This window comes from Puma concolor, chromosome A2, assembly GCF_028749965.1.
Source record: "Puma concolor isolate L17-30 chromosome A2, mPumCon1.1.hap2, whole genome shotgun sequence".
In the NCBI taxonomy this organism is placed as follows: Eukaryota; Metazoa; Chordata; class Mammalia; order Carnivora; family Felidae; genus Puma; species Puma concolor.
Window position 1 is genome coordinate 74,896,380 of NC_141668.1, and position 11,017 is coordinate 74,907,396.

Consider the following 11,017-nt stretch of genomic DNA (forward strand, 5'->3'; position numbering starts at 1 on the left):
AAAACAGATGAACATAAGAGAAGGGAAGCAAAAATAATATAAAAACAGGGAGGGGGACAAACCATAAGAGACTCTTAAATATGGAGAACAAACAGAGGGTTACTGGAGGGGTTGTGGGAGGGGGGATGGGCTAAATGGGTAAGAGGCATTAAGGAATCTACTACTGAAATCATTGTTGCACCATATGCTAAGTAATTTGGATGTAAATTAAAATATATATATGGAAATTAACAGCTCAATAAAACAGTAAAAACCAAAACTGTGTAAAACAAGTATCAAAGCAGAAAACAACAAACTGATTAAAAATAATATTTAAGTTGAATGCTGGTTCCTGAATAAAAGGTTTTATTAGAGGACAATAAAGAGAATATAGATTTTTGTGGGAATTGTGAAGAGTTTTATTAGCACTTTCATGGACTCTAGAGGTTTTCTTTTCACGTCACGACTGCACTTTCAAAAATGTTACCTCCCTTTGTTCTGGTTTAAAGACACTGCTGGTATTAGTCTTATGCTTAGGCATGATCACAGTTATGTCGAGGGAGGTTTGTAGAAATGGATTAAGAGATAGGAGAAGATTCTGGATTTAGCTAAATACAAGTTTAAAAGAGGGAGAAAAAAGGAAAGGAGATTAAAGATGAAATATCTTAGGGAAAGAGATTATTCAGGTATCACTAACAGAAGTGTGTGTACTGAAATAAACAAAAACATCTGGCAGGTTGACCTATGTGTGGCTGAGAGATGTGAGGTTAGATAATTTCCTGTCTATGGCTGTCACCAAGTGACACTCTTTATTCAGGATAATACTCTTTATTGTTACCGAGGTTTAAGCAGGGAATGGCAGAAGGGGCGGAAGGAGCGTGAGGGCATTAGAGTAAACACCTGCTTACCTCTAGCTTTGCCTCCCCAGCAACCGTTTCACCTTCTTTTACTCCCCCATGTTCCTTTGGGGTAGGAGGTTAATCACAAGGAATAACAACAGTCTTTAATTGCTGGAACTGGGAGTCTAGGCCACAGCGGGATTAAGCCCTGAGCTGCTGAGCTGCTAGCTAAGGTTCTTTGAATTTTTACTGGCTGCAAACAGAATTGGTCCCAGAATCCAGAGAGTGGCCTTAACCAGCTGGGGAAAATTAAGCTATTTGTGGCTAAGGTATAGTAGTTCTCAATTCTGGCTATACATTAGAATCATCTGCTGAGGATTAAGAAGAAAACAAAACAACCCCCTCCCCCCCTCAAAACTAGAGCTGTATCTGGGCCTCATGTTAAACCAATTAAATCAGAATCCCTAGAGGTGGAGAGCTGGGCATCAGTATGTGTGAGGTGGAGAGCTGGGTGTCAGTATGTGTAAAAAGCTCCCTGGGTGATGTGCAACTAGGACTGAGAACAGCAGGATACCAGAGAAACAGAGTGGAAAGGTCAAGATCATGGGTAAAGGTGAAGAGAGATACTCTATGGGCAGCTCTGGAGTAGGGAACACTTCATAATCAGTTGGCTTGCCTCGTGTCAAAATGGGGTTTGGAGGACTCAAAGGGAAGCAGGAGGATACCAGCCATCTGAACCCATAGTGGAGTTAGGAGTACAGTGAGGAAGGCTGGAGGGCAGTAGGCAAGGGTTCCTGTTCTTTGCTATTTGGTTCAGGGGCAGCCTTAAATTCTGTCCTCAGTGATCCTTTGACAAGCACTCTCATCTCTCCTTCCCAATATCTAGACAAGGACAGTAATCTACCACCACAGCAAACTTCCCATTCAACAGAATCACAAAATTTTAGAGCTGGAAGGGACCTTCAATATTATCTGGTTTAACACTTCTCTTTTGGACTGTGAATATCTCCATAGACCTGTTAAAGGCAGGGAGGGTTTCTTGTGCTTCATTGTTTCTCTAGTGCCCACGGAGTAGATGCATAAATATTAAATGACCAACTGAATGAATGAATTTTCAGATAAAGGAGCTGAGTTGCATAGTCAGTAAATTAGTCAGTTCCTTCATTCAGTTAATACCAGAACAAACAGAAAGCTTTAGATATCCATCGTACAGCATTAGTGACTATAGTTAATAATATTATTGTACATTTGAAATTTTCTAACAATAGGTCTAAAGTGTTCTTACCACAGTATAAAATAATAGTAACTATGTGAGGCGATGGATGTTAATTTGTTTGATTATGGTAATCATTTTACAATGGATAGATATATCAAATCATCATGCTGTACATTTTAAATATTATATAACTTTTATTTGCCAATTATATCTCAATAAAGCTGAGAAAAATAAAACTACCAAAAAGTTGCAATATACTCATAATTTTTGCTTTAGTTTAACATAATTTGTTTTTTCCTACAATGGATATTTGGTATTTCATAGACAAAAATACATTTTTACTTCTGGGAAAAAAAGAAACATAAGAAACTAGGATATTTCTGATGATCTTAGAAATATAAGTAAATTTAATCCTACCAATATCTGGAGTACTTACCAGGAAAGGCATTGTATTAGGTGCTATAGAGGTTAGTAGAGTTTAATTATTAAGGGCCCAGACTCTGGGTTCAAATATCCTGGGTTTGATTTTGATTTCTGATTCTTACTTTCTGGCTGTGTAATATTTATTTATTTATTTATTTATTTATTTATTTATTTATTTATTTACCCTTTTCCTGTTTCCCTTTTTTTTAACTGTAAAATGGAAATAACATATGCCTTGCAGGGATGACTGTACATTATACACAGTAAATAACAAATGTTAACTATTATAAGCATGATTTAATATTATCTGTTTTGAAACCCCACTACTGGGAAGAGTGAGACCTGTTACCTAGACAGGACTTTATTTTATGGAGCCTAATGCTGGGTTTAGGTGTGCCAGTGTACAGATAGGGCTGGAGCACCTCTGAATTTAGGCAAAAAATTGGGGAAAGGAGTTTGAAGTCTGGAGGATGATCCAGGAAGAAGAAAATGTGAGCCAGTGAGGATCTGAGAGTTGATTTTCTTTCTTTTTCTTCCTTCCTTTCCTTTTTTTTTTTTTTTTTTGAAGACAGAGGGTGCAAGTGAGCATGGGCAGAGATGGAGAGAGAGAGAGACACAGAGAGAGAGAGAGAGAGAGAGAGAGAGAGAGACAGAGAGAGAGAGAGAGAGAGAGAGAGAGAAACAGGTCTCACCCAAAGTGGAGCTCATGCTCACTCGATGTGGCACTCAAACTCATGAACTGTGAGATCATGACCTGAGCTGAAGTCGGATGCTTATCCGACTGAGACACCCAGGTGCCCTGAGAGTTGATTTTCTGTGTAATGTGTTATGTAACTTCCTTGACAAAGCCTGCAGTGGAGTCTGCTTTGCTCACTAATGTTTTCCGGTGATATGGTTTACTCTGGCAGAATTCTAAGTGGTTTTGGGTTCTAGACTTCCGGGTCTAGAAAGGAGGATAGGATGTACAGCTGGCAGAACCAGATGATGGGAGGACAGCTGGCACCTGGATTCCACAAAGATGAATGAGAGTCTGTGCCCTTAAGAAATTGCGATATAACAGAGATTGATACGAATGCACCATATTAATTTAAATGCAAGGTAGAATAAATTTGGTGTTAACAATGATTACATAAAGTGCTACAGAAATACAGAAATGGGAAAGATGTATTTTGAATGGGGGTCTGGAAAGGCTTCAGGGAGAGATGGTATTACCTTTTCTAGGTTAAGTGACCATTATGGACTCAATGTTTGTGTTTCCCCCAAAATTCATATGTTGAAATCCTAATATCCAATGTGATGATGTTAGGCAGTAGGGCCTTCCTTTGGGAAGTCATTAGGTTATGAGGTTGAAGCTTTTATGAATGGGATTAGTGCCCTTATGAAAGAGACCACAAAGGGCTTTCTTACTCCCTTCTGCTGTGTAAAGACACAGTGAGAAGACAGTCAACTACCAGTAAGTGGGACTTCACCAAACACCAAATCTGTCACCACCTTGATCTGGAACTGTGACAAATAAATGTCTGTTGTTTAAACAACCTAGTCTATGGCATTTGTGTTATAATAGCCCTAACAAACTGAGACTAAGACAGTACCTGACAAGTGGAGATGGTGAACAGAGGAGTGGGCAAAGGATCAGAGGCAAGGAAGTACGGTGTTGTGCTTGGGAAACTGTGAAGCTACCTGATATAAAACAATGCCAAAACCCACTCCTATCTCTAGACCTTTTGCTGTGTAAATTACCACTGTTACTTGCAGCTAAATACAATCTTGCTAGACTGCTCAGTAAATATGTGCTAAATGAATTAATGCAGGAATGAGAAGGGGATTGAGATAGGAGACCAAAGATCTCAAGTCCAATTCTGGCTCTCCAACTATAGTAATAGAGTTTTTTGTCTGCCCAACTTACCTTTCTTCATTCTAGCAACAATAACACCAATCACATTATATGCTGCTTGCCTCACACTTCCCCTGAAATAATGGGGGTGGTCACATGACTCCAGGAAAGCCAATCAGAATCCTTATTTTGGATTTTATGTTCAAGATTAAGAGAATTTCTCTCTTCTGTCTTGAGTTTCTAGTTAAAAGGATGTAGCCTTAGAGATGCTTGCAACCAGTATTTTGTCCCACAGACGAGACTGAAAGAATGAGGGATACATACAGAGGGAAGCATCCCTCTGTATCTGAGATGAGATGCAGAGAGAGCTATGGACCTAATTTAATTCTTGGATTTAGTAATGCCTGAGGAAATCTCTGCCCCTTTTCCTCTCATGTTATAAGATAAAAAAATTTCCCCCATTTTTTACTTGAATTAGTTGAGTTGTATTTGAATTGTATTTGCTTGCATTTGAAAGAAGTCTATGTAGTATATAGACACTATTATTTATTAGAAAAGTAATCTTTTACCACATTGTGTCTATTTCCTTACCTATAAATTTGGGGGTTGGACAGGATAATCATCAATATTCCTTCAAGCTGAGTTTCCACTTTTCATACTTGTATAAGAGCTGTAGAGTTGGAGCTAAATATGCTCATCTGGATTCTTGGTATTTATTTTTTTTAAGGGATAAATCATCCATAAAGAAAAATTCTCATAACACCAGGCTGAAATCTACTTTCCTTTCTTCATATCAACCCTTAAGTTAGATCATCACAACAAAACTTTGAGAAATCTCTTCCAAAAATGGAATGCAGTCATTCAAAATTGATTACTTTGTAATTTAGTATATGATAAAGACGCATTTCAAAGCAGTGGGCAAAGAAAGTACACATTAAATGATGTTGTAACAATTGACTACCAACTTGGAAAAAAAACAGAACTGAATCTCTACCTTGCTTCTTATTACAAAATAAAATACAGATGACTTGGGGCACCAGGGTGGCTCAGTCAGTTAAGCATCCAACTCTTGATTTCAGCTCAAGTCATGATCTCATGGTTTGGCAGTTTGAGCCCTATATTGGGCTTTGTGATGACAGCATGGAGCCTGCTTGAGATTCTCTCTCCCTATCTCTCTGCCCCTCCCCTGCTCATGTGCACATGCACTCTCTCTCAAAATAAATAACCATTAAAAAAAAATACAGATGACTCAAAGATTTAAAGGAAAAACAAGAAAAATAATTAAGTACTGGAAGAAAATATGAGTGACTTTTTTATAAATATGAGAAGGAAAAGGTCTTGTTAAATGTGACAAGTAAGCATAAACTCAAGAACAGTCTAGGCCAGGGGTTAAGAGCACAGGTTCTGGAAGCAACAACCTCGGTTGAAATCCTAGTTCCACACACATATTACCTTTATGATCTTGAAAAAGTCACTTAATCCATCTAAGCTTCAGTTTCCTCATGTATTAATTATACCTACCTCGTAGGCTGAATAAAGAAAAGAATTTTATGTTTAGGAGTATTCTGGGAGAATATAAACAAAATGTAAATAGTGATTATTTCTAGGTGACAGAATTATGGGTGAATTTTTTTGCCCTCTTTTTCTATTTTCTATAGAAAAATATTTCTATTTTTATAGTTTCTACAGTGAATTAAAATATTGTTTCTCTGGGTGTCAGCATAGCATTGCAATTACAATTACACACTCTGGAGTGGACTTCTTAGGTTCTACTTACTTATTAGCTGTGTGAGCTTAGGCAACTTAGCCTCTATTTCAGTTTCCTCATGCATAAAATGGAGATAATATTATTTCCATCATAGATTTAAATGGAGTAATACAGGTGAAATGATTAGAATAGTATCTGGCAGATAGTGTTATATGATGTTTTTAAATACTATTAACATAGTTTAATGTAGGTGTCAGCAGATTATGACCAGTGGCCAAGTACCCTTTGAGCTAACAGTTTTTACATTTTTTAAAGAGCTGTGAAAAAAGAAAGAAAAAAGAAGAATGTGCAAAAAAGCTGGTATATGATCCATAAAACCTAAAATATTTACTATCTGGCCCTTTATAGAAAAAGCTTGCTGACTATTGGCTTAATTTATTTACACTTTCAAATATGTTTAGGATTTAGGGGCACCTGGGTGGCTCAGGCAGTTGAGTATCTTACTCTTGATTTTGGCTCAGGTCATGATCCCAGGTCATGGGATTGAGTCCTGCATTGGGCTCTGTGCTGAGTGTGGAGCCGGCTTGCAATTCTCTCTCTCTCTCTCTCTCTCTCTCTCTGTTCCTTTCCCCCAACCCCCACTCAAATGTGCATGCTCTCTCTCTCTCAAATCAATAAAAATTAAATTTAGAACATATGTTTAGCATTTAAAATCACCATGCTACAAATACCAAGGAATAAATTTCTAAAGGTGGAATTTCAAGAAATACTGTAAAGAGGAAGTGAGACAGTTTTGGACAAGGAAGATCTTATTCTATTTTGTGAATATTTACTCCCCTCCTCTGTGGTAAGATCACTATTTTCCACCAGTGATTAAGAATCGAAATTGAATTGAAAGCATGGTACTATAAGATCAGACAACCACAAGGTACTTAAACTCACCAGGCTGAATGGAATTGAGGCTGAATGGGATCTCAAATTATTACTGTGTTTCACTTGGCCAACTCTGTCCTGCTGATGGTGGCACTCTAACTACTGTGGGAATCCAGGATCATATCGTGTCTGGAATCAGCAAATTTGCCAGGCTAAGTATCCAGTTCCTTGCCACAGACCCTTGTGGTAATGAGTGTGGGAGGAGGAAGGCTGACTCAAGAAGTCTCTCTAGACCCCAGTTAGACACATTTCAGAGAAAGTAAGTTGCCAACAGTCAAATCTTTAGATTTCAAAAGAAATCCAAGGTTGTTAAAAAGCAACTGTTTTGAAAAAGGGGTGGAGGGGATTAAACTAAGTTTTTTGTTTTGTTTTTGTTTATTTTTTTTTTTTTTATTTTGGTTGCTTACAAACAGAAAGAGTGTTAACCTGTGATTATCAGGGTAACTTTACCTACTGCTTTACTCAGCAGTAAGCAATCTGTAGCCTTTTCATGTGTTTTCATAAGCATACAAAATGACCTCTGGCAAGAGAATGGAAGAAGAGACTTGATGTTCCTCTGAGGGCCTTCAAACTACACTGGTAGGAAGCTGGTAGGTCTGTCTAGGAAGCTGTTGTGGGGTGGGGATGGCATTTGTCTACTGAATCTAGGAGTCTGGGTATTGCTGTAGTGGGTGGAGGGTGGAGCACTGAAGGGCTACATCTGTTCTGACCTTAATTGGGTCTCGCTGAGATTCAAACATGAGTGGTCAACCAAGGGGCTGTGTTTGTGGAAAGTCTATTTGCATGAAAAACTAAGGACACTGCCTGGGCAGAGCAGGGCATACAGGCACTTTGGTCAAGGTAAAAAAAAAAAATCTTTAGTTATAAAAGGGCAGAGGTGCTTCTGAATACAGCAGGAGTCCAGACTTGACTTCGAGCTCATCCCGAGTGTCTTAAGTCCCATTCTGGGAGGGAGGGCTCCAGAGTCTAGCTTTCCCCTGCAACAGGCTTTTGGATGAAAAAAAAGGGAGAGGAGATGCTCCAATACAGACTTGGCAACTTCTTCTTTTCTCAAGTCATTTAAAAACACATATACCATCTAATATTACCATACTTTAAGAGAAGGAAATTTTAAAAGAAATATGTAACAAAACAAATTTAACTTAAAACTTGAATTACTTTTGACTATAAAAAACTCTGAAAGATGATAACTGTAAAACAGCTTATAGTAAGACAGAGTAGGGACTGACTTGGGCTCCTCACCCCTGACCATGAAATCTAGCTTTCCTTGATAGCTGACACTCTGTTTCTTGAGTAGCATATCTGGGAGGATTGTGGAAGCAGAATGATTATGTAAAGGAGAGGCTGAACTATAAACACTGGGGAAGATGGAACCAAACTAGTCTGGCCCATGTGGACCTTACTTCTGACTTTTCACCAAATTTCCCCCTCGTTACAATACTAAAAATCATTCTAATGATTTAACATGGGTAGAGATTTAACATGCTAATTAGATGTGCAACACATGAAGAAGCAAAATCTTTAAGTGTGCAAGCACCAAGAAATCCCTGGCTTTACATGCTTCAATGTCACTTCTTTCTCTCTCTTTAAAAAGTTTCCCTGGCCTATGTTAGGGGAATCAGCCTGAAAGACTCTTTCCTTTGTGTTGTCTCCCTTGTGCTCCAGAATAAGCCTCAATAAAAGTTTTGCCTGGAGCTCCCCTTTGGCCTCTAGTTAATTTCTACTGTTTAGAGAGCCCATGGACCCCAAGTGGGTGACACTAGGAAAAACTCCCCTCCACCATGTTGCAACTACTTATCCCTTTTATTCTGTTTCTTCATCACTGCTTACTCCCTGCCTCTGGTTTTCTACCACACAGAGAGGCCACCAGTGTTTACAACCACCCTTTCTTCTTAATTACATCAACATGGTAGGGGATGGATCAGCTATGGTCTTGGGGGGTGGTGAAGTGGGGGAAGCATGTAGAGCTTCAGACACTCAGGCTGAGAGTGAGGCCCAGGAGGGCAGGGGTTTTGTCTTGTTTTCCACTATATGCCACCCCCATCCTGAAAACAAGGCCTGAAATGTACAGGTGTTCAGTTAACGTTTACTGAACCAATGAATGAAATACAGGCAAGGTACATACAGGTTATACTGTAATACACCACTAATGACAATGAGGTAGTAGTCACTGCTCTTACTGGAGGTAATGACAACATTTCACAAATCATTAAATACTAAACCTCTTTGCAGAAATCTGAGAGGGGGAAAAATTGATAATACACCATCCTAACCCAGCAATCATTATACTTCTGTTCCTACTCTTCTTAGTGCTTTACAATATGCATTTAAAATATATTTGTAATCAGAAAACTTTGGATAGGAAATATGGCACTTATTTTTCAAAAGAACCAATCTCCTTTACCTACAAGACATCACTTAAAACAAACATAAGTGACATTGCCTAAGTAAGTATGAAATAACCTTTGGTAGTATATGTAAGTGCATGTAGTATAAGTCATAGAATACTTACTGGTTAAGGAGGTATAACACATGTATTCTCTTGCTCACTTCTACTGTGTTTCAATATCTCATATCTGCAAAATGAGAGGATTCATGGGAGATTCATAATTTCAAGTCTTCTTAAAGTCTGAAGTTTAAAGATTTCTAAAAAAGATGTTATTGTTTTACATTGATTGTAAAGTAGCTTAAAAATACAATATTTATGCATATAACTATATACTTATATATAACAGTAAATATTAACTCAAATATGAGAGCTCCTTCCATGCAGAAATAGATTTTAGAAACTCACATAGACTATTTCTTTTTTTAAAAAATATAATTTATTGTCAAATTGGTTTCCATACAACACCCAGTGCTCATCCCAACAAGTGCCCTCCTCCCTGCCCATCACCCACTTTCCCGTCTCCCCCACCCCCCATCTACCCTTAGTTTGTTGTCCTTAATAAGGAGTGTTAAAGAGACTATTTCTAACATTTCGGGACTACTTTATATCTGGAGGGACAGCGGTAAGTAATTTCACTTAACTAGAAAGATTGATTATTGGTAAAGTCCCAGAGGTAAATCTTTACCCTTATAAACCAATAAAACAAAATTAATTTAAAAAAATTGACAACATACCAACTAAGAGTAATCCAAGGGACAGAGCGAGGATAAAACATTAATTAGCACAGAAATGGGATAAAGAAAAATCTATCATATGCTGCTACATAGAGTAGGGTAAAGCAGCAAATTCTTCCATGCAGTAGAATTCAGGATCAACCCTCTCCCCCACTTTCTGTTTTTCTAAAGACCAAATCACTTCCTCGGGAAGATATAACTTAGTGGCTGGATGATTATTTCATTAAGCTAGGTCTTTTGGAGGCAACAGAATTGCTTTGAATTGAAGCTTAATCTCCAGTGCTACTATCCCCAGGCAAGTGGGATTGGCAGGACTAGGAAGGTTTAAGGCGATGCCTTCAAAAATGGCAAAAATGCATCTGCTGTGGAGATTAAGCTTCTGTTGAAACTTTATTATTATTATTAATTTCTGTTGAAATAATAGCCTAAATTAGTCACAATTTCAGAAGAAGCATAGGTAACTCGTGCTGCATAGAAGTATATGAAAACTGCTTCCTAGCCTGAAAGCCTAAACTGAATTCGCACTAGAAGACACAATCCAGGATTTCCAAGGTACCTCAAGAAAGAATGAGCACCTGAGACTCTTTAGGAGCCCCGGATCGCACAAGTCTTCTGGCATCAAACGCCGAGATATTGACCCGCACTTGTTAATCATGTTAATAAGCGTAATCACCCTATCATGCTGCAGTTCATCTACATGATAGCGACTTTCCCACCGCAAGTCGCTGGCAGGCAATACATCCCTGCAGCCAGCTTGGCCTCTGGCAAGGACGTCGGGGAAGTCTCGGGTTCCGCCTCCCAAACCAGCCAGAAGGCTTGTCCCCAGCACTCACCACGGTCTCGTGCTGCCCCCTGCCGGGCTCTTCTCTTTGGGTTTACGCCACGCGGCCGCCGGGGGGCGCAAGGAAGGCGACGTCACCTGTGCGCGACCGGAAGTTAGCCTGTTCATTTCCGCTCTTTAG

The 11,017-nt window shown here is 38.8% G+C and overlaps 1 protein-coding gene across 9 annotated transcripts in view; it reads right to left on the minus strand.

Moving 5' to 3' along the window:
* Positions 1–11,017, minus strand: part of LOC147583271 (uncharacterized) — a 461,332-nt gene that overhangs the window by 7,371 nt on the left and 442,944 nt on the right. For 6 of the 9 annotated variants that reach the window (XR_015247585.1, XR_015247591.1, XR_015247586.1 and 3 more), the window contains 2 exons: positions 10,889–10,974; positions 9,445–9,508 (listed from right to left, as the gene is read on the minus strand). Coding sequence is in view for 1 of the 9 variants with exons in the window: in XM_086696485.1 (XP_086552611.1) it covers positions 9,448–9,508 (61 nt within the window). In the remaining 8 variants the exon portion in view is untranslated. The remainder of the gene's footprint in view (positions 1–9,444; positions 9,509–10,888; positions 10,975–11,017) is intronic. The other 3 variants (XR_015247576.1, XR_015247581.1, XM_086696485.1) reach the window with 1 other exon arrangement.